The 25,697-nt window shown below is 31.6% G+C and overlaps 1 protein-coding gene across 5 annotated transcripts in view; it reads left to right on the top strand.

Moving 5' to 3' along the window:
- Nucleotides 1–25,697, top strand: part of AGMO (alkylglycerol monooxygenase) — a 287,513-nt gene that overhangs the window by 142,724 nt on the left and 119,092 nt on the right. For 3 of the 5 annotated variants that reach the window (XM_039862435.1, XM_039862436.1, XM_039862433.1), the window contains exons 9-12: nucleotides 1,927–2,061; nucleotides 3,258–3,374; nucleotides 15,489–15,571; nucleotides 21,137–21,242. In XM_039862435.1, coding sequence (XP_039718369.1) covers nucleotides 1,927–2,061; nucleotides 3,258–3,374; nucleotides 15,489–15,571; nucleotides 21,137–21,242 — 441 coding nt within the window. Of the gene's footprint in view, nucleotides 1–1,926; nucleotides 2,062–3,257; nucleotides 3,375–15,488; nucleotides 15,572–21,136; nucleotides 21,243–23,530; nucleotides 24,013–25,697 lie in introns of those variants that run through there. The other 2 variants (XM_039862434.1, XM_039862432.1) reach the window with 2 other exon arrangements.

Genomic DNA, 25,697 nt, shown 5'->3' with positions numbered 1-25,697 from the left:
AATTAGAAGCTCTGAAACTGTGAAAACATATACTTACTTTCATTTATATTCCTTTACGTTCAGCTAAATTTCATACCTTTCCTTCGGAGACATTAAAAGCAATTTAAGATGGCCTTCACTAGATGGAGATTTTTTCCCCCTTATTATTTAGCATAAATCATTCACTTCGGTTTCCTTTGGAGTTCAGGAGTTTCAGGGCATTGGATAGCAAATAAATGAGAAAGTACTCTATTTTAAAACATTACCATATATTTCTTGTGGCTTGTATTTAGTAAGATAGCAATAAAATTGCACCCAGTTTTCAAAACCTCACAACAGAGAAGTATATTAATGTGTGTTATAACTCCTAAGCACATTAATTTTCTGTTTTATTATCATTGCAAAGCCCCAGGATGTTTCTATCTAACATTTTCTTTTTCCTCAAAAACTTCTCCACTAAATCCTACATGGTTCCTTAATTGCTTAAGATTCCTTATTGCAATATTTCAAGCAATTTTTAAAGCGATTTTTGTAATCCTAGCAATTTGAATTCTTTGAGACATTGAAAATGTCAGTGAGACCACAAATTCTGATGGACTCAAAACTTCTTTCTACATTAATTTATTACTACACTTGTAATAGAACTCATTTCTAGAGTCTATAGCTGATGTCCAACCTCTAGGGTTATTTTTAATCCTATGATGCATTATGATGACAAGTATGGCATTTATAGCTAATTATCCTAATAACTAATATTTATTGGGTATTTATTATGTACGGGCATACTTTTAACTTCTGTACACAACAAATATGTATCATTTAAAGAGTGTGGATTCCTGTTATAAGCCTCAAAGCAAACTTTTGACTCAGCAAACTTTTCCTTTTCTTATTATAGAATACAGTCTATTTAATACTTAGAAGTCTACTATCAGAAATAACTTTTTGTTTGTTCGTTTAGTTGGCGTACAATATTATCTTAGTTTCAGGTGTATGACATAGCGATTAGACATCTATAGAACTCACAAAGTGATCACTCCAATAAATCGTGCCCTTCTGACACTGTGTATAGTTATTACAATATTATTTGCTATATTCTTTATATTATACTTTCTATCTCCATGACTTTTGTAATTACCAATTTGTACTTCTTAATTCATTCTCTCTTTTTCACTGACTCCTCCAACCTCCCTTCCATCTGGTAACCCTCAAAATGTTCTCTATATCTATGAGTTTGTTTCTGTTTTGTTTTGTTTTATTTTGTTTTGTTTTGTTCTTTAGATTCTACATATACATGCTGTCATATGGCATTTGTCTTTCTCTCTCTGATTTATTTGAATGAGTAGAATAGCCTCTAGGTCCGTCATGAAATATCTTTTTCCATCCCATTACTTTTAGTCTGTGTGTGTCTTTTAATTCGAAGTGAGATATAGCTTTGAATAGTGTTCCTTAAAATGACATGTTTATCTATAACTCAATACAGTAAATAAAAGATTATTTTTAAATGTTTCATATGTGCAGTGTTTGTATATTTTCACATTCAACCTAATATCCACTTAGTAAGACTTTATTAAAGAATTCATTAGACATAGATATTGAGTACACAGGCTGCTAGTTAATTTCATTGCACACAAATCCCCTTAATTCATTTTTTCTACTTTGCTGATTTTCTAAACAGTCTATTTTTTAATTTCAAAATTATATTTTTGTGGAGCTTCAGAAATATTGACAATATTTAAATTTAAAAGAATGCATAATGCATAGAATGAATTGTAATCTATAATGCAATTGCATATTAATTAATAATAATGCAATTATATATAACCTATATATTAAAGAAAATATGTACATTACATTAAACAATAAAATAAAATACATGATTATTGTATTTAATCTTTTTTTGTTAAGACTTTTTCTTATTTTAAATAAACTGTATTTTTATTCTTCTAGTTCCACCATTTAGTTTACATATGGACTACATTCTGGGCCACACCTGGATTCTTCAATAAGTTTTCTGTCATATTTAAAGGACCAGGATGGGGTCCAGGTAAACCAAGACTTGGACTGAGTGAAGAAATCCCAGAGGTAAGTAGAGTTCATGGGTTTGATGATAGTGAAGATTAGTCTCATATTGTCCAGTATATAGCCAGCTTGTATACATGCTGACTTATGTAAATCCGAAAAAGAAAAGATGTTCCCTTAGGCACAAGCAGCCTTGTGGTGCATAACTTAATGAGTGAACACCACCTAGGGGCCAATAAGAGGGGTGCCTTTTCCCAGGCAGACACTGCCTCTTACCAGGGAACATGGTTTAGGGGACAGAACAGGGGAGACTGGTTTTCAGATCCACCTAAAACCCACAGCCTTCATGTAGTGCAGAAACTCACGTGACTCATCACAGAATCCTAAAACACTAGAGATGGAGAAAACCTTAAAGATGATGCAGTCTAGTCTTTGTTTTGTTCGTGAAAGACAGATCTCCAGGATGGAAGGTCAAAAGTTACACCAAGGTGATGGAGTTATTGGAATAAACTATAACTCTAGTGTGATAACGTTAAATATAGAAATACTATTTAAAAACAAAAAAAAATAAGCAAGATAGAGATTTAAAACACTGGAAACCAAATGAAAAATTCAGTTTCATCTCAAGTTCCTCTTACACACAGGGAAAGGAATTTATTTGCAATCATTCAGGATATATATTGTAATTCTTTATCAAAATAACTTTCATTAATAGTAATATTGAAACAAGAGAAATGGTAAACTTCTATTTATTTCAATGATAATTATGAATATAAAAATTACCCAATATTTCAAGGAAATAAAATCATGTCTTATTTGGGTATTATTATTATTTTCAGAAAATCCTGATCTAAATAAGGATTTTTTCTCATCTAGTCATGAAAGCTGCTGTGTCAGAATTTCCCAGATATTTGGTTATGTTCAAAATCGGTCATGTAATAATGTTCTAATTTGGTATAGGTGAAAATATTTTGTTTATTTCAGTTCCAAAACAGTCTAATTTACTATGGCCTATTTATTTATTTATTTTTCAATAGAGAATCTAAAGGAAAATTTTAAAGTCATATTGTGTCTTAAATTTTCATTTATAAAATAGAATTGTAGTGTTTCTGGGAAACTCCCTAGTTGGGAAAGTCATTTCCAATACATCAGTATTTCCCTTGGAGGTATAATTATCTACACTACCCAAAGTTGCCTTCCATTTTCTCTTTTGCTATACTTTCATATATAAAAGAAAGACTTCTTTCTTGTCTTCTTAGGTTACAGGGAAAGAAGTTCCCTTGTCATCATCAGCGTCTCGACTATTAAGGATATATGCAGTTATACAGTTTGCTCTGATGCTAGCCTTTTATGAAGATACCTTTGCAGATAAAGCTGTGAGTGCTCTCCATTTTAAATAGCGTGAAAAATTATCTGTCATTCTGTTCAACAAAATATCTCACATTTAAACAAGTAAATTATTTCTTCTAAACTATTGAATGTAAATTAATTATATGTCCAAAGTGTTTTAGTATAGAATATTCATGAAATGATATACGATTAACCTAAATCATAAATAGGAAATAATTTGTCACGAATAAATTCCTTGACAGTTCAAGAAAAGTACTCCAGAAATTAGCATTAAATGTGTTTGGGAAAGCATACTTCATATGAATTTTAACATACTTACCTTCAGTTAGAAAATACCCTGATACCTTTACACGAAGTTTTCAATGTTGGGTTTACTTCATTTGTTTTGTTCTTTCTAAACATTCAGAATATTTGACTTGTCTTATTCAAACAGGGTTTAGAATCTGGATTCTAATTCAGGCATTACCACCTGGGAGTTATTTTTTGGCCACATATGAATATTTTCACTATCTACATTTTGGAGAAAACAAAAATTATGTAATGTATGTAAAAATGCACTGTAAATTATAAAAATATAAAAAACAGGTATTTTTAAATGCTTGTTTTGTTTTCTAGATTTATTTACATTATATTCTTCCAAAAAAGATTTACAGTAGTTCAAGAGGCCCATAAATTATAGTAAGATAACTATGTGGAAGTAGGTGAGATTAAAAATAGAATCACAGATGAGTAAAAAAAAAAATCAGTATCTTTGACTCTGTTACCAAGAAAATGTGTATGTTATGAAATAATCTCACTAAATCAGGAATTTTCAGGGCTCACATAGTAGCTCTGTTTGAATAAAGAAATGAGAGGAGAGGAGTTTTTATTTTCAGTAAAATTATGGTTTAGTATACCTATTTCTTTTTAAGGTATATAGAATACCTCATATTGCTGGATAAAATACACTTTATAATCCTCTTTAAATGCATTACATAGATGAATTGGCAAAAATTTTGAGGTACTCCGTAGAGGCTAAAAATGTTGAGAAAATGTGAATTCATTGAGGAAACAGTGCTAATCCCTAAAGCTGCCCCAGGGCATTGAACAATCTCTTTAGTTGAGACCTACAGAGACCAGACAAAGCCAAGAACCTCGCATAGGTGGGAAGTCAGATAAAGAACTTTAAACAAAACAACTGAAACCAAAAAGAAAAACTTTCCTTAAAGGGACAGGGGTGAGATGAAAGAAAACATGGAAAGGAAACTTGCCTATACTGGACTTGGCTACTAGAAGGCAAAACAAAAAGTCTTCCCTGAGAATTATTAACTACAAACCAGCCCTCACCAAACCAGCCTTCTGTATTCAGATATGGATACAGAATACACATAACTTATAACCACTGATTTATAAGCCAAAGATAAAAATATAGTTTAAAGTGATCATATATTAGGTCTCATGTGTTCAAAGACCCATGTTCAAATGATGCTTATAGCAATTTCTTAAACCCAACTTTCAGCATATTTCCATAGATAAAGTCTCAATGATTATGAACTCAGAGATAAAAAGCACAGAAACACTAGAAGAAAGCCAACATTAGTAGAAACAAAAAAACAACAGACTAAAACTCTCAAAAAAACCCAAATTTTGGAAATAAAATCAGTTAAAACATAAATTAAGTAAGTTTAATGTTTGAAGAAGTAAAGTTGAAGAAATTAAGAAAAAAATTTACAATTATGAGAGATCAACAAACAAGACTATAAAAAATGAGGCATATTTAGAAATAATCAAATTAAACTTCTAGAACACAAAAATATAATGGACATGAGGAAGTCAATGACTTAGCAGTTTAAAGACTAATGAAGAGAGATTAGTGCATTAAATTTCAGTGCCAAAAAATATATCCTTTATACAATGCTAAAAGACAAAGAGATTTTTTTAAATGACATAAGCTATCTTTAAACATGAAGAACACTATGAAAAATTCTTTAAAAGATACAAGAATCCAGAAAAAAATAAATAAATATAAATATGATTAGTGGACAGTGAATCCAGGCAATATAAATTACCCTTTTCAAAGAATAAGTTTGTGATGTTGACAGATATCAGTCCATCCATGAAAACCTCCAAAGTAATAGAAATAAATAAATAATATGTACAGAAAAATGAGTCTACTATAGTGTTATTTTTGATAATTTTAATACATCAACCCTATCAAATTATCTAAGAAAGAAGTCTACTTGAAGTAGGTTACTGAGTGTGTTAGGCTGGACTTTTTGGTTGTACGTGACAGAAATTCAACTCAGAGTGAATTTATTAACTCATATAACTGAAGAGTCTGGAATTTTCCTTCCTCCTGCTGTGCTGGATTCAGTGAGTCTAATGTCATTAGGTATCTTCTCATTCTTTCTCACAGCTATGCTTTTCTCAAAGTACAGATTCTGTTATAGACTCTCAACCTTCATGATAGCAAACTGGCTACCAGAAGCTCTAGCTTTAAAAACTGCCACGTGAAGAACTCAAGAAGCGAAAGCTATAAATTGGAGTCTGATGTTAAGGGTTAGTTCATCTGGAAATTACTGAACCAAGCAATGTGATCAAGCCTGGATCACAGACCATTTAGTCTATGTACAGGAAGACAGTCAGCTCCACAGGATCCTCATGCTCTGAGAGAAGGGATAAGATGGTTCGAAAGAAAAATTAAGATGATAGTATATAGAAAAAAGAGCAATAGATTTCCATAGGCAAATATAAAAAATGTTAGCTCCATAGGCAAATATAAAAAATGTTAGCTCTATATAAGCCATCATCATTCATAAATAAATGATTTGAACTTGTTTTAAAAAAAATGTGCTTTAAACACTTATAAAATGCTTAGTAACATATAAACCTTCCTGCAGGATACCAGAAATGTCTAATAATATAATGGAAGGACATATATTAGCTTACTATTTGCTCTTTTATATATGTGCTACTACTAGTGAAACCAATTCCATATTGTAGCAGGTTCATTTGCCTTTAGCTTCAAAAGAGACGAAATTTGGAACCAAGAATTCATTTCAGGAACAAAGGTTTCTTAAAAGCAGCATGAACTATTTCACTCTTAGCAGTGCAGCGTGTAGTTATCAAACTACCATAATTGTTAGGCTTATTAATTGCTTAACCTAAGGCCTCATAATCATCTCTTCAAGTATTACATAATTAACCCATAATCGATTACTTGTTAAGTTACTGTTATCTTAATTCGTTCACCAAAATTATGACAAAAGTATGCAAGCTTGAACAGAGCTCAGGTAGTTGAATGAGACCAGAAGAAAAGTTAGATTATCTGCATCTAAATATCTAACTCTCACTATACTGATCAATGTTGAGTAGTTTGCATTATTGAATTTTTTCAGTTGTACTAAATGAAATCCCAAAATAAATTATAAATGCTTTTAGAAACAAAAATGGAAATCCACCCATTTTAATTTTGAAATAGAGACACTTAAATTTTGTTTACTAAGAGATTTGAATGTCTAAACATGTATGAGTGTTTCCTGGGTAAAAATATAGTCAAACATTATGTATATTAAAAGATATAACATGGTTTTTACAAAATTTTTCTACGGCCATAAAGACTATATGAAAAACTCATGTAGATATATCGGCAAAGAGAAATACCAAGAGTTGAAATCCTTTTCAAACTGATATTAGATTGGAGACAGCTTCATTCCTGACACAAATTAATAATGAAAAGGTGCATTTTGCTTGTTTCCCATGTGTTTTTTTTTTTTCCTAAAAACATGCTGTACAACTAGGAAAAAAGTTCTCTTGTTTGCAAAATTCTATAGTACCTTTCTAGTCCCAGAGATGTTTGAAAGCCTATGAAGACATTAAACTCCAACAGCAATTCTTTATTTCCAGATTCACTGTAGCCAGTAATCACATAGAAAAGTTATGGCTGACTTCTAGTTGGGGACCCTGTTGTGGTCCCACAGCCTTTTTCATTTATGCATATACCAGCGTAGATAAATACTTGTTTCATGTGTGCAAGTTTTGTATAAATAACTTTGGGAGTCAAAAAAGTAATTTGATGGCCACCGCAAAGGTGTAAAAGGCACATTCCTTTCTTTCTGAAACTTGCAATGCATACATTTAAATATATAATGTTCGGTTTAGTGATATGAGCCACAGACTTTTATGTTGATTTTGGTTTAGGAATGCTTGGGAAATCAATTCCTTAGCTGCCAGGGTCCACACCATGGAGTGATATCATGAATACACATTTGAAATGAAAATATAGATGCACTAGTATGTCCAAAGTGAAATTGTGAAGTCAATGCTATCCTTTTAAATATACACACTCAAAACAGTTTGAATATTTAACAATCTTATAATAGAATGTGTAATAACCTTACTACAGATATGTTTTAACACAAATTTTTTGATGATATATTTCAAGTTAATGAGGTATCTGAGAATATCCAATATAAATTTGGAAACAGATTTGTGTAGTTTTAAATTCTCCTGGATGTTATACTCTGTAAAACATTACGGGCACTGCAGTTTTATAACTAATATTTTCATGTTGACATATTTTAACAGGCCCTTTGGAAAAAATCAACATATTTAGGCGTAGTATCATAACAGAGAGTGTCACTTGCACAAGTTTGATCTAGCCTACATCCTACATAAAACCTCTCAATATCCAGTGTATACTATTTTCTTCCAGTGCAACCCATTGAGATTTAATTTAATTTCCTAAAGTTTTAGGTAGTACCTGAAGTAATGTGAAAAAAAATGTAAGCCAAAATGAGCATCAATTATAACTTAAAGCCATGAAATAAATGTATTAAATGTGTAGTAAAGAAAGAGTATAAGCAAAAGCTACCTGACTAAGAAGCACAGACTTCAGTAACTTAAAAAAAAGTGACCGTAATGGGTTCCAATTAAAAATATAACTCTAGTTCACTATATTGAAATATAATAAAGTAGAAAAGTACATGTTAAAAATGTCACATATCAAATAGTGAAATATTAACTGAATTTAAATATATCTTCATACTATTAGTACTGTCTCAAATTTGATCAGTATCAGGAAGCTCCTTTAAAAGTTATCATATAATAAACACAATCAATCATAAACTGCTTATAATTTGAATTTTGATCTCATTTTCATTTATTAAAAATATGTAAAAATTAAATATTTTAATTTAGCTTTGGAAACTCCAAATCTAAATGTACATTTCTTGGAAATTATATTTTCTTGTTACAAGTAATCCTCATGGAAAGGAAGTTTGTCTCTCTGAGACTGTCTTTTAATATCTCTTTTTTCTCTTTTGTATTTTGGGAAATAACAGAAGGATATATAGCTTATATTCCCATGTGTTTCCTACTGAAAAAAAAAAAAAGTTTTCTAGCTAAAGAATGGAAAAAGTCGATGTGCTGATTTTACTGAGATCTTTCTTGTAGCAAATACTAATAATTCAGTGTGGATTTATTAACCCCCAAAACAGTTCCATCAAAGAAATATGTGTAGACATGGGTTGTGGGACCTTTCATTGCTGAGATTCCTTAGACTTAGAGTAATTATTAACCGATACTGAGACAAGACCCTTCTATATTCCCTACCCAAAGCCCAGTGAATCATGAGGTTGTCCAGTCTGGCTGGTGGGAACATGTACCATAGCAGGCATTGCAAGCTCTAATCCCTTTCTGGCCTCTGATTATTTCCTCACATGTATGACCTGAGATGCTAGAGTCAATTGGTACCCTCTGCAGATTTCTCAAGTTCTCTCTATGTGGCTCTCTCCTATTTGGTACTAAACAATAGCCTTCTTGGTTTCTCACAAATCCCAACTCCTCTTCCTCACTCAGGAAGCCCACCAAATTACCCTGGGTTCCCTCTGTGCTACAGCCTAGAAACTTTCTCAAGATAGTAAGCTGGGGTAATAGCAGAAGTCAGGCCATTTACATCCCATTTTTCCTGGAATCAATGACCTTTATTGCCTTGTGTCCAGTGTCGTGAAACAATTGTTTCAAATATATTGCTGGTTTTTTTTTTTTTTCGAGCGAAAGTATAGATAAAACCTTGTTTCTTATCTCGTCAGGTGCAAGATCATTTTTTAAAAAAGTGAATGATAGTTTAAAATATAATTGTAACAAAATATTCTTTAAGTATTTAGTTAAAAATTTTTAAATGCAAATTTTTGCTTTTATTTTTTATACAAGTTTGTAGAAATGCACTAACTCCATATCAATTCAATGTTGCTGATCTATATATTTATTATACTTTTTAGCCAACATATTTTTTCACCTTTGATATATTTATTTTATTTGCTCCTTGCTTGAAATTCTAGAAAATATTTATTCTAATCATATTCCTTTCCATGCATTTCAACAATAACCACATAGAAAGTGAAATTTTAGGGAAAAAAAGAGTAAAGTCAATAATGACAAATTTTTTTAAAGAGCAAGATTTTATTTTAAGATAGATTCTTGAGATTCACATAGAATTACAAATTGTATTATGGTATCGCCTGGAGTTCTGTTCCTGTGTCTATGGGAAGCATCTTGAAATGTTAGGTTTCATCACGAGAAATCCAGAAACTCAAGACATGTGAAAGGTGGAGCCCTCAGAGTCGCAGAGATGATGAAGCAGGCCAGCAGGTGAGCCAGCAAACCCAATTTGCTGCCTTCACATCAGAGGTTACAAAGGCTTAAGTACAGATGATTTTGACTTCATTTTAAAGATGTTTGGGAAGATGAACATTTCGAATCAAAATAATGACTTTAGAAGTTCTTTTATACACTTTTTAGGAAAACTTATAAAAACGCACCACTTTCGTTGGCCCTGGGCAGGCCACAGGCTGCAGCTGAACTCAGCCTATGGAGGAGCCCCTCCCAGAAGACCCTGGGGCAGGAATTTGAGGTGGCCAGCTTCAGACTTAGCTGGAGCACCACCTAGGGCTGCATCTGAGGACAACCCAGCCAAAGGGCAGAATGAGTAGGCACCAGAGTCCTGCTAAAGTGAATTCTGCCTAGTAGGGTTAGCCCCTCACAAGCCAGTCTTAACCTTCTGCCTGAAAGTCAATCCCTCCCACTGATGTGCAAACAGAAACCAAGACTCAACTAAAATAGGAGGCACACACAACTAATACAAGGGACACACCTGGGGCACCTGGTTCCAGTGACCAGGGAAGACTGTGCCATTGGGCCCCACAGGACACCTACTACATAAGGTCACTCTACTAATATAGCAGCCCTATCTGATACTTAGAAACAAACGCAGGGAGGCAGCCAAAATGCAGAGACAAAGAAACATTGCCAAATGAAAGAACAGAACAAAGCTCCAGAAAAAGAACTAAACAAAACAAAGACAAGCACTCTACCTACCAAGTGCAGAGTTCAAAACCAGTCAGAAATAAAGAATACGATAACTAAAATGAAGACTACCTTAAGAGGAATCAACAGTAGATTATACGAAACAGAGAACCAAATCAGCGATTTAGGAAATAAGGTAGCAGAATATACCAAACCAGAACAGCAACAAGAAAAAAGAATACAAAAAAAAATGAGGATATTTTAAGGGGCCTCTGAGAAAACATCAAGCATACTAACATTTGCAGCATAGGGGTACCAGAAGAAGAGAGAGAAAGAAATTGAAACCTATTTGAAGAATAATGACAGAAAATTTCCCTAACCTGGTGAAGGAAATAGACATACAAGCCCAGGAAGTGCACAGTGTCCCAAACAAGATGAACCCAAACAGTCCCACACCAAAACACATCATAATTAAAATGTCAAAGGTTAAAGATAAAGAGAGAATCTTTAAAACAGCTAGAGAAAAGCAGTTAGTTACCTACAAGAGTGCTCCCATAAGATTGTCAGCTGATTTCTCAACAGAAACTGCAGACCAGAAGGGATTGGCACAAAATATTCAAAGTGATGAAAAGCAAGGACCTACAATCCAGATTACTCTATTCAGCAAAGCTATCATTTAGACTTGAAGGACAGATAAAGAGCTTCTCAGACAAGAAAAAGCTAAACCAGTGTTACGAGGAATGTTAGAAGAACTTTAAGGAGGAGGAGGAGGATCAAAACTATGAATAATAAAATGGCAATAACAAGATATCTAATAACAATTGTTTTAAATGTAAATGAATTAAATGCTCCAATCAAAAGATAGAGTGGATAAATGGGTAAAAAAAAAAACAAAAAAACAAGACCTCACATATGCTGCCTATAAGAGACTCTCTTCAGATTGAAAGACACACACAGACTGAAAGTAAAGGGAGGGAAAAAGATATTTCATAAAATGGAAACAAACCGACAAAGCTGGGGTAGCAATACTAATGCCAGACAAAGTAGACTTTAAATCAACTATAACAAGGGACAAAGAAGGACACAATAATCCCACTTCTGGGAATTTATCTAAAGAAACTGAAAACACTACTTCAAACGGGAGATGTCAATCCATATTTTCACTGTAGCATTGTTTACAATAGCCAAGATACAGAGGCAACCTGGGTGTCCATCAATGGATGAATGGATAAAGAAGAGTTGGTACATGCATACAATGAAATATTACTCAGCCATAGAAAAGATTGCAATCTTGCATTCTGCAACAACATGGATGGACCTAGAGGATCTTGTGCTGAATGGAGTAAGTCAGACAAAGACAAATGCCATATGATTTCACTTACATATGGAATCTAAAGAACAAAATAAACAAACCAAACAGAAAGGAACTCATAGATACAGAGAACATTTTGATGGTTGCCAGATGGGAGCATGGTTGCGGGGGGTGGGGCAGGGAATGAAAAAGGAGAAAGGATTAAGAAGCACAAAGTGATGTTTACAAAATAATCATGGAGATGTAAGGTATAGCATAAAAAATATCGTCAATGATATTTTAATAACTATATATGGTGACAGGTGGGTGCTAGATTTATTGAGGTGACTACTTTGTAAGTTATATAAATGTCTAATCACTATATCATACAGCTGAAACTAATATAATATTGTATGCCAACTACATTTGAAAAATTAAAAAATTCAAAAAAATAAAAAATAAAAATACATCACCTTGTTATAATAACAAAGTCCAAGTACTTTTTTCTAAGTCCTTACAATAAAATCATTGAAAAATTATTAAATAATCTTTGACAATACACAAAGTAATACAACAATTTAAATATAGTAGCATAGTATTGTTTTAGGACATAGTGTATGAGGCAGATTATTTCCTTTTGCGAAATTTACTGTATTAATGAAGAGAAATTTTCCACTCAGATGGCTAACCTTGTAATCAGCTCTTTGTTCTGCTTCTGTAGACATGCTTGTGGCATAAGGGCAGGGTGACCTTGAGATCAAGTGAAGACTCAGCCTCCCCTTTGCTTGTTCTGTCTAGATAACAGATGTATCCCCTTTGCTTATTCTCTGTAACTGCCCATAGCCCGTAGCAACTCCTGAGCTCTGTAACCGCCTGAGGACAAATTAACCAATCAGCTCCTGCCAACCGTAACTGTGCGGATAAGCCTTATAAAAGTAAGGTTACCCTTGAGCTCATGACCCAGATCTTCAGAGCGCTAGCTCTTCTGGGACCACCAGCGTAATAAACCTGAGTTCTCCAACTCTTCAAGTGGTGCTTGGTTTCTCACCGGTTTGATTTTTCTGCAACATTAGGAAATATAAAAGGTAGTTATGTTGACCATCAGAATTTTTTCATGGAATGGTAAGAGGGTGATATCTTTATTCTGGGTATGCTTCTAATAAAATGCTGACATTTATCTCTGATGTATTAGAAGTAGACAGTGAGAGAGAGTCAGGGATGAATCAGAGGTTTGGGCTTGAGCAACTGAAAAACTGGAAGTACCATTCCTAAGACGAAGAAAACTGGGAAATGTGTGATATGGAGGAGGAAATCAAATACAGAGTTGTAGACAAACTAAGTTATAGTCTCCTATTAGCCAAGTAGAGATGTTGACAAGACAGCTGGAGAGCTGTATTTATTTAGTTTTCACTCTGACTTCCATAACCAGGAAGCAATTTGCAAAAAGAGTTTGTTTGTTTGTTTAGTGCAAGGATTACAAATTCCCTAACCAAAACAAAAATATATATATATTTTGTTCTGTCTCTGAATTTCCTGTGATATTTGTAAGAGCTAATGGACATTTTATTTGTGCTTTTTATCTTGTTATAAATAAGATTAGCCTAAATGCCATTTGGAAAATTAGTATAGCCTGAACATTGCAACAATGATAATCATCATGACCATTAATCGACTTCTTACTTTGTGGCAAGCACTCTTTTAAGCATTTTATTATAGTCCTTGCCAAACTCAGTTTTTGTTTTTGTTTTTTTTCAAATGTACCAAGCACATAATGGGGTTTTAGAAATGTGGAATAATTTGCCCATGTTTCCATGGCAGATAGGTTTGCATAATTCAAAACCCTATATTTTTATAGAACATTTAAAATCATGCTATAGTGTTTGGGCACAACTCATTTCTCCCTTCCATATGAATTTCTCCCTAAAATATAAAAATGAAGCAATAATGGTGAAAGAGACATTTTTCTTTAAATATAAAATGCTTCCCTTAAGCAAATATTAATCTACTCAAGCACACCTTGTTACTTCTGCCACCAAGAAAATATTTTTCAGGTCATTTTTGCTTCATTGTCCTAAAGCAGTCACACTGCTGAATTCCACATATCCAAACACTCTCCTGCTCTCCACTAAAACATTCTGGCATTGACTGAGCTCCGCATCCTATATCTCATACTTAACATTATCCCCATGTCCTAAACATTCTGATACTTTTCTTCAGATTTATGACTACTCAGCAGTTTCGTGTGCCATCCCAGGCATATGTATGATAAATAGAGAGGTGTAAGAAATTGTCCATGAGAAATAGAGCTGGTTTATAAGATGGAGTGGAGCTAGGGTATTAGATGTGAGCAGCAATTGCAACTAGAGGCTTTTGCTTATTGTATATAACTTTGAACAGATGCAATTTGTTAGATATGAATATTAGTTAATAATAGTTGAAATTACTTCTAGTTATTTCAGGCAAAAGGAAAGAGAAAAATGTTTGTATAATAATGTTTTGATCACTATTTTTGCCAACCTGTTGTATTACATTCTGATATTCTCATAAAGGCGAAATGTAAATATCATCGGTGAGTAGGGGAATTATCTAGGGTCTGTGTATCCAACTCCTTGCTTTTACTGATTCACTTTCAATCTAAAGCAGTATTCATCTGGCCCCAAATATTAGCTATGTGACTTCAATTTAGATCTCTGTTCCTGCTCCTTTTAAGCTTCTGGCTCATATGTATTCTGCGGTTGTTACACATTGGGACCTGAAAAGATCTATTTTAAATTTCATGGCATCATTTATTTCTTTGTGATGATGGAAAAATTACTTAGTCCTTTGAGTCCCAGTTTGTTTGTTTGTTTTTTCATATGTGAAGCAGATATAATAAAAAAGGTTGTTGACATTGTATAAAGAATTAAAGTATATGAAACATATAGCAGATAAGCTATAAAACAGTAGATTCTCAAAAAATATTAGTATTAAATTTTGACATATAAACAAATTGCATAATTATAATTATGACAAAATATCTTGTTTTGTTACAATAACTTAAAAGGTAATCTTTGACATTACAAACATATTTTCTATCAAATATGAATGTGAATATGTGTGCAATCTCTTTCATATATGTTTGCACTCAAACACATTCTTCTTTAAATATTTTCTATATTAAAGACAGCTTTGCATATGAAACCACAAAGACTCGGTGGTATTAAAAATAGCTATTGGAATATGGTATTTATTCATAAAAATGTAAGTGATTAATCTATACACGGGGGCATAGGTACTTCGAAAAGTCATGAAAATCAAAACTTTAAAGGAGAATTTTTAGAAAGAATACATTAAGCAAAATATTGTGGAATTATCTAATTCATTCTTCAAGTGTCTAAAAATATAACTAAATAACATTATGAAAATCAAAACATCCTCTTTTTTAAAATATCAACCTTTTTAAAAAAAAATGTCAGTGACAAATGGTGTAAAATAAAATTTGGTCGGTGTTCATTGTCAGCTTTAAATTCTAATTGCCTTCGGATAACTCTCCTAAAGGATCTGTTGGTCTCTGTTTGTTTGACAGGCACTATCACAGGTCACTCTTTTTCTGAGGGTTTGCTTCATTATTCTGACCTTGACCTCCATTGGATTTCTTCTGGATCAAAGGCAAGACATGACATTTTTTCATTTTATGTAATTTTGTAATGTAGTTTTTTTAAACATATGTGAAACTTTGACATTCACCAAACATTTGTTATTGAAAAAATAAAGTTAAAACTATAATTTCACACCTTCATTTTAAATGAAACAGAGTAGCAGTTTATCTGAATTTATATCTAGGGTGTGTTTTAAATCTAAGTCTTTTAAATGAAATTTAGGTTTTTCAAGTTTATTAAAGAAAACCTATAAATATAATGATTAATTTGGCAAAACATAGACCATAACTCTGAGTACTTAATAAAATATAAAACATATTTGAGTTGCTTTCCTTTGCCATTGAATAGTTCATAATATATGCCTGAATGTATGTGTATTTTATGTCCTTTGCCCTCAAGCAGCATATTTTTTAAGGAGTCCTGTTTTAAATATTACTCTGGCCAGAAAATACATTCACTTGAACAATTTTAAAATGTCTTTTTGGCAGATGACATATAGAAAAATATCTATTCATTATTGTTTAGTATTTATCAATCATTAATATTAATACTAATATCAGTATTTATGGAATTAATATGTGACATGGAATGTTATTAATTCTTACAACAACACTCTGAAATAATAATTGCTATAAAGCCTGCTTTACAAATTAAGAAAGACAAACAATAAGAGATAGACTAGAACACAAACTCAAGCAATGTGACTCCAGAATCCATCATTATAGAATTTACATACCTTGTAACTTTGCGAAAAACTGCAAAAAAAAAAGCTCAGTCATTCTTGAAGTCTTATCTTTGTTGTAGTGTTATTGCTTTTCAAGTAGGTAACTGGTAACCATTACATTAAATAACCATTTGGTAAATTTTAAATATAAAATTCCAGTAAACAAACATTTAGTTTATATTGAATGTATGTCACTTTCCCAAGGATAGCTTGATAAATGATCTAGAATTGCAACAGATTCTGGAGTTTCATCAAGGCCCAGGTCCAAATGAACTTTCTGGTTAATAAAATTTTTATAATATGCATTTCCTATAAACATTTTGTAAAGAATGATGCAGCTGGCACATTTCACATAGTCAACATAAACAATGTGTAGAATTTTTTTCTTCAATACTTTAAAAGTGGTGTTTATTTTATCATTTTGTTTGCTCTCTATCCCTACTTTTCTACACTAGAAGTAAAGTATATACCAAGCCATAAAAAGAGAAAATGGAAAAGTGAGTCTCAAGTCCAACTGAAATAATTACCCAGATCTAGAAAATCAGGATGACTTAAACATCATAATTCCATTCTTGCATACACTTAATAGAATTAGCACAGCCAATAGCAATAGTATAGTTTCACTTTTTAATGAAGATTTTTGTCTTCATGGATGCAGATAATAGGCCAAATAAGCATGCTATCAATTATGCCATAATATTATTCAGTTATTCTTATTGCATAAAATTATTTAAAAGTCTAAACTGCCAATGGCCATAGTCAGGAACTCATACTGTAATCTAGGTAAGTCATTCAGAACCAGTGCAATGAAAACCAGAAGAGATGTTTTTAAAGTGTTGAAAGAAAATTCCTAGCAACTTGTAATTCTATATCTAGCAAAAATGAAGGTGAAATAAAAGCTATTTATACAACCCTCTACAGCAAGCCTAACATTTGATAATGAAATGTTGACAATTTCCCTTTGAAAATTGGAGAACAAGTAAGACATGCTTATTATTTAACATTTTACTGAAAATAGTGGAGAAAGAAAAGAGAAAGAAATAAAAAGCACAAGGATTTAAAAGGAATTAGCAAAATCATTAAAAAATTAATTTATATTAATTTAATAAACTAAACTAATGGATTAATCAAGAAATCAAAAGAATCTATAGGAAACTTGTTCAAATTAATAGATACATTCAGAAACATTTTTAGCGAAGTGGTTATCAACTGCATTTTGTTATATTAGCAAATAAAACACTACAGTCATGGGCTGCTTAACAATAGGGATACATTCTGAGAAATGCCTCATTGCACATTTTCATCTTTGTGGGAGCATCATCGAGGACATTTACACAAACCTAGATGGTATAGCCTATTACTATAATTGCCTGTGCTATGCTTTTACAGAACTGGCAGCTCAGTAGGTTTGTGTACACCAGCATCACCACAGACACATGAGTAATTGTAGTGTTAAGCCTTGACAGTTGGCTTTTCTTGTTGCAACGCAAGTGCTCAACTTTAAGCTTTGATTTCTGAGACATCTACTTCAAAGAAGCATCCACTTTAAGGAAGACTATCAGGAATAAACACACTGTCAGCCACACCACAGTAGATATTGAGTCAGGCTTCTTTGTTTTAGAGATTTTGGTTGATTTTGATAACTGACCATTTGGCCTACTTGTTTATTCTCTTCCCATGCTTTATATTCCAACTCTTATGTTTTAAATTCACCAATAAAGAGTGAGCCCACAGAACCCTCACCCTTGACCCCAATAAAAACAGAACCCCAAGCCCATTTCTCTCTCTCTGTCTCTCTGTCTCTCTCTCTCTCATTCACTCTCTGTAATTAAAAGTTTTCTCATGGCTATTGCTGAAGGGTGTTTTGCAATACAGTGTCAGTCCACTTGTAACATTGATTTAGAAAGGGGAGATGTCTGTGGGAAGCTCACCAAGGCCCACATGAGTGCCCCCCAGCATTTCTAGCCTAGAGCTCTACTATTGATAGACTGAGTTCAGCCCAAAACAGTAATGCATTGTAGTACGACCTTACAAGGGCTAAGACTCACTAAGTGATAGGAATTTTCAGCTTCGTTATAATCTTATGAGACTATTATCCTATATATGTGGTCCATCGTTGACCAAAATATCATGATGCAACACATGACTGTATAAGTAATAGCATCACATATGTCAAATGCCAAGAAAAAACAATCTTAAAAAAATGAGTACAAAAATCTCTAAAAATACACTACAAAATGATTGAAATATTGTGAAAAATAAAGAACTAAATGAAAGAGTGCTATATTCATAGATTAGAGTGCTTGATGTTGTAAAGATTATAATTCTTATCAAACTGATTTACATTTCTATGGAATCTGAATTAAAATAGTAGAAGATTTCTTTCTATAATTTAACAAGCTCCTTCTAAAATATATGTATATGGCCCAATAATAGCCAACACAGTCTTGAGGTTTAAAAAATTATAGGAGTTGCACTGCTGGCTGTTAGGATGTATTCTAAAGCTATGGTATTAGACATGTTTTATTGGCACAAAGATTAGAACAGAAAACCTAGAAAGATATCTATGCTTATATTTAGATTTGATTTGTGACAATGGTTTCCCTGCAGAGCTGTGGGAAATGGCTGTCTTTTCAATAAATGATCTTGGGAAAATTAGATTTCCACATAGAAATAAGAAAAATAAATTTGACGAATATTTCTTACCTTAATTCTTGGGTCTAGGGATTATAGATTTAAAAATGAAAGGAAATCCAATACAGATTTCAGCAGATAGCATAGTGATATATCTGTGTGACCTTGGAGTATGTAAAAATATTAAATAGTACACAAAAATTTCTAATTATAAAGATAAAATTAATAAAATAGACTATAATAATATTTAAAAAGTCAGTTTTTCTAAAATTAACTCATTAAAATAGTAAAAAAATTTAAAAACTTCAAGTAGGTGATGCTATTTGCAAATTTTATAAGTAACTAAGAACTAATATCCCAAATGACTAAAATTAAATAGATTGACAATACCAACTGTTGGAATGCTCATACACTGAAGAGGGGGTTTATATTGAAAAACCGAGAATTTTTTCTAACATAAATTTGACTTATATTTAGCATATATGTATATCCTATAACCCAACAATTCAATCCAACTTATATATTAACCAATACATTTAAAAGCATGTAAACGAATGTGAAGACAGCATTGTTGATAATAAAAAAAATATGGCCAACATTCCAAATGTTCTTCATGAGGTGAATGGATGCATGCATATTGTATATCCACACCGTGGAATACTATGCAGGAAGAAAGAAAGAACTCCTGCTACATGCAGCATCATAGATAAATCTCACTAACAACATTGAGTAAAAGATGCTAGACACAATATAATCCCACTTATAAAAAGTTAAGAAAGATTAAACTACAGACTAGTTATAAAAATTTATGCTAAAGTGGTAAAATATAAATTAAAAAAGAGCAAGAAAGTGTAATTATCATAAAAATTATAGGAGTGATTCTTGCTGAGATAGAGGGAGGGTGAAAATACTGAGGGAATAGGAAGTCCCTGATATTGGGTGGTGATTACATGGTTACTTATTTGTTAAAAGTCATCAAACTGCATATTTTGTTTTGTATACTTGTCTATATGTATGTTTCATTTCACAATATAAAAGTTTAAAAGTAAACCATGCAACATAATTAACAAAATCTATGTGTTTTAAAATAAAAATCTTATTTTTTATTAATAATTACCCAGATATCAATTTTTAACATCAGTTTGTAGGAATGAATTATAATATTACTTTACAAGGGGAAATTATTTCTTAACACTTTTTCACAAAAAATTAATCACATTACTTGAATGCAAACAAGTCATAAACTATTACCCTGGTTTTTTTTTTTAGTTTAAATTACAATTAATAATGTGTTTTGTACTAAAATGCTGTCATATTCAATTTTACAGAAACAATTGGTCATAATAATAGACTATAGAAGAAAATTTTAAGTTCAACGAATATATTTAGTTGTTTTTCACTTTTTCTCTATATCTCTGTACTATAATAATATATAGCTGTATTATAATGATATTAATTCAAGAATATTTTAGTTAGAAAAGTCAGCTGTTCTAACAATACTACTTGTCTTTTACAAAAATATTTATTATCCAACGAGTGTTAGATGACTATCATATGAAGCTATTTTAAGCTGATAAAGTAGTTGTTTATTTCTATCATTATAAGGCAGTCAATAAATGCTTATCTGTGTGTGGCACTCAACTCTGTTTCAAATACATAAACACACTTATTTCAGATATTTTAGTTTGAATTTCAAGGTTATCATATATATATGGAAAATATTCATCACAAAATAAAATTCTGTATTTATACTACTGATCATATTAGGCATAACCATGCTTTTCATGTTCCTAATATTTCAGAATTTGATTGTTCATTATTTGAGTAGTTAATTATATCAGTCCTCCTAACAAGTCATTCTAAAATAAATGAACTATAAAGATATTGAGTGAGGAAAATATCATTTATTCTAAACCTTAGAAATTTAGTTGCGTAATATTTTATTTATCAGTTGAGTGTATGCTTCACCCTAACTGATCAATGCCAAAACTAAATAATAAACTGATAAAGTATAGATTTTCTTTAAAAAGATGCATTTTATTTCTTAGCTCAATGCCTACTTACAAATAGCTTCAGAGCCACATGGTCCTCAAATTTGTTAAAATACTACATATTTCTTGAAAATTATAATAAATGTGTATCACTATACTAATTATAACATACAAACATGTAAAGAGTATATTTAAAGCTAATGCATGTTAATGACATTTATTTTAGACCTAAGGCAGCCATTCTGGAAACTTTCCGTTGCTTGGTGTTCCTAATGCTGTGTAGATTTGGTCATCTGAAGCCTCTCATCCTTTCCTTGTCATTTGCTTTTGAGGTAAGACATTTGCTTTAGATGGCTATAGCAGGATTATACATCTATTGCATATTTAATTCATTCATTCAACATTGTTTTTGTCTATTGAGTTTGTGACTAGTACCTGTGGGAAATTTTACCTATTCATCTACTTACTAAAACTTATTACTTGTGTCACTTTGAGCTAGTTGAAATTGTGAAGCCTCAGTTTTCTGATCTCTAAGTTTGGATTGATACCATTAACCTTATAGAATTGTTGGACAAATTACATTTCATGATGTTTATAAAAAATTAGGCCACATAGTTTGTTCTCAACAAGTGGTAGAGTGATTTATGAAAAGTTCTTGGCAGAGATGTTGACATTTGAGATTTTTCTCTTTAGGTTGTTAAAGTAAAAATGGTGATAAGGTGCCTTGTTAATTAACTATATAAGGTAATAAGTCTACAGAAATAAAATTATTAATGACATTGAGGTTTTTTATAACTGAAAAAAATATATATGTTATAATTTGATCTTCTGCAATAACTAAAATTTATCTTCCAAGAACTACATTGAAATTTTAGGTACATATTTATATTTAGATAGCTATTTAAAAATCTTTAGTTTCATCATTAACATTTTAATGGATATGGTTTTATTCTTTTAAATTAAGAGCTATCTTGTTTAACTTTGGTGCTGAGCTGCCTGCCAACATCCCCAGAATGTACAATTTGTCACCTTATGTAAGCATGAAACATTAATGCTAACGTTCCCACCAGCATCAATGGAAAACCTAAAATGGGTATTTCATAATTTAGTAATGGTTATAAATTGGAACAAACTTATTTGGTGTTACCATAAAAGGCATATAAGTATAAAAATAAGGAGGGGAAGCCATATGTATATAAATGTATAAATGTATTAACTGTATCTATGTAAATATATCTGGAAAGATAAACAAGAACCCAACACGTGGTTGCCTGTGGGAAAGTGAATTGTGTGGCTGGAAGAAAGGAATAGGGTGAGAGTCTTCATTAAGTTAATATTCTTTGGTACGTAAAATTTTTGAACCACATGAATATATTTCCTACTCTTAAAACCATACAAATAAAAAAAAATAATAAAGCATGAAATCTTAGAATAAAGGTCTTGAGTATCAGCTAATCTAATACATTTAAATAGATATTAAATAAAGTTTATATAGTGTGAACATGTATTGTTTCTTGAATTAAAACCTAAAAGAAAATTGAAGAAATTTATATATTTTAAAAAATACAGTAATATACTTGCTCGGCCAAACTCTATCAAAGAACAGCAATTTTACACTCTAAATATGGGAAGATATTCTAATTGTATGTATGAAAGTGAATAATTCTAGTTAATAATTCTCTTTAATAATAATTCTATTAGTCAGAAAATAATATAGGTGAAAGTGAATGTTAAGACTTGAGCTTTGAAGCCACATTGCCCGAATTTGATTTCTGGCTCAGGAACTTACTAGGTAGTGTCTTTGGGCAGCTACTTAACCACTTAAATATTCTTTCCCTTGCCTTCTTCGTCTGTAAATAAATGAAGTAATAATATCTACCTAATAGGATTTTGAGGATTCATGGAGATAATCTATTTAAGAGATTTAGCACAGTGCTTAAAACACAGTATGTACTCAATAAATATTAGATATTATTATTGTATTGTTATTTTGTTATGTAAATTTTAAAATCCCATGGAATAATTATTTGGCTTGCCTCAGGATCCAGAAGTGAAGTTTGAGGCATGGGAAATGTGGAGGGGCAACAACGTTGAACTAAAAGTCGTGGTTGTGAATTCTTAGTTTGACAATGACTATGATATTGACTCTGTCTCAGGTTGTTCACCTGTAAAATAGGTTTACTGAGAGCTAATATGCATTGAGATTTTACTATGTTCTAAATGTCTTACTTGTATTATTCCATTTAATCTTCATATCAATGTAACTCATGATGTAGTTACTATAATTTTTATTTTTATAATGAGAAACTTGAGTTACAAAGCGGTTAAATAATATGTTTTAATTAACATAATTAATAAATGAACAAGTCAAGATACAAACTCAGGCCATCTGACACCATAGCTCTTAATTATCTAGCAACTTTTCCTTCCATGTAATGATAGCAATACTAATTTATCTCAAGGGTTTTAGATGAAAAATCTAGATGCAATGTAGCAAAAGTAACATGAAAAATATAAAGAGCTATAAGAAAAAGTTGTCAATTTAACTGCAAATTACTCTTGAAAAAAACAAATGGTTTGAATAAATTACTTCTAAATTATCTTTGGCTTATGATTCAAGAAAGGGAGGACACCATGGCAACATCTTTCGGGCAGCTTACTTACTCTTTCCAGAACCTGTTCCTGTCCATCTAGGCATACACATGGCCAATTCTTCAAGGTAAACATTCTTGCAGTTGGCCACTAAAATTTTTCCTTAAAGTAGTGTAATAACAGTATCTACTTCATATGGTTTGTTAGAAAAATTAAGACACACAAAAGGTGGAATACAGGAAGCACTTGACACATTTTAGTTATGATCATTGCTTATGTTATTATCGTTGCTATTATTATTATTAATAAAATTATTATTAACCACTGAATTTCTATGGTTAAAACTGAACAAGTCTTCCCTAGTCAAAAGTCAATTACTATATGGCAAAGACTGGGGAAATATTTTATTATCAACATATTTACCTGTGAAGCGGCCTTTTCTCTCACTTCTTTTTAAAGTTCAAAATACTTTAAAATTACAACTAGTTACCAACTCTTATTTCTTAATTGAGAATTTCAAATTTGTGTTTTCCTCACGTTTTTTGTTTCTAAAAACTTTATATAAATCTTTACCATTTATCATAATTTCAATAAAACTGTTCTTTGCCCTACATAAGGAGTATAAAAACCTAGTAAATGGTCTCAGTGACTCCATTCAGTATGAATTAGGGGTAACTGACTAGGAGTGATTATACTACAAGGACACAATGTTCTCATCAGTATTCTTTGAAGCTATCATTTGAATCAATGTCATTGAAGCAATTAATCCTCTTTCTTTTATAAATCAAAGTTGTATATATTGGCAACATCAGCTTTTAGCCCTATGACTCTTCTCTATTTATCTAGAAAGATGGAGTTTTTCTGTTATGTTGCTTTATTATGTAAGTCAAATCTCACAGGTTCGAATGATTCCAGTTACTCCACACCAAGCAAGCATATTCCTGGCTATGCTTAAAGCTTAAAACACATACACACAAGCACACACAGGCTAGAAAATTGACCTTAAATTATGTTTCACTTAGATTATAAAACAGTTCTCGGGTAGTTACAATTCTGAGTCAAAAATACAAAATATAATTTGAATTTGACCCTGTGATCTATACGTGGAAGATTTATTCTCTTTAGAATGTTAAGTAAGAGTGTGGTGCTTTTGATGTTTATAACTAGAATTTCCTGCTACGCAGGTGCATAGTTGTCCACTTAGTGTGTGCCATGATTAGTCCATGACCTTATACATTTCTCTTTGGATAGGTCCATCAATATTTTGACCACACACTTTTTAAGCTTGCTTTCTCACTCATAATAAATAAATAGACAGAAAAACAATCACTTCATTCCTATATTTACCCATTTCTCACATACATATACTTTTTTTTTTGCTAATTCAGATGTAATATGTTCTTTTTTTCTAAGATGGACCTGAGAATTTGTGATTGATTTAATTTTCTCATATTGATACCTTTAAAAATGTCTAACCTGATAAACCTTTAAAAAAAAGATAGCAAGGTCAAAGATGAATGGCTCATTTTTATAAGTATATAGATATATAAGGTAATGTGAAATATTTGTTTGCATATATTTTGTAAATATTTTGTTTCATATAACTTTTTATTTAATCGAGAAGATAATTTACTTTAGGGTATTGGAAAAAGCACTGGGTTTGAAGTCACACAAACCTAAGTGCCATTCCCAGCTCTGCCAATTTGTTGTGTGGCCTTGAGGAAGTTATCTAAAATGACTATATCTTATAGCTTCCTTAGCTTAGTTCCCTCAGTAAAAAGAAGAATAAAAAAACTTACAGGGATTGTTCTGATATTCAAAGAATTAAAGAAGAGTTTGTAGAATCTAGTATAATAATTAGCATGTAAATAGTAAATATTAATAATATTCATTTAACTATACTATGCACATACATACATACATACATAAGCTGCACACAGAAATTTAAAATAATGTTTTGAGAATAAGGCATTAAAAGCAATGAAAATATAAACCTGAGAATATCTGCTTATTAGTGGCCAAATAATTTGAGTTGATTCCAAAAGAACATTCAGTTGCTTTAAATGTAGACCATAGAAAAATTCTAAACTATGATTCACAGTTTTTAGTTTAAATCACTGAAATGGAAGTACGTTGTAAAGCACCTTGAATCTGCTGAATCTGCACAAAGGTGGATAGAATTTGGACAAGTGGAA

This window comes from Pteropus medius, unplaced genomic scaffold (assembly GCF_902729225.1).
Source record: "Pteropus medius unplaced genomic scaffold, Ma_sr-lr_union100, whole genome shotgun sequence".
Classification (NCBI taxonomy): Eukaryota; Metazoa; Chordata; class Mammalia; order Chiroptera; family Pteropodidae; genus Pteropus; species Pteropus medius.
Note: the sequence above shows the minus strand (reverse complement) of the source record. Positions and strands in the feature narration are given on the sequence as shown.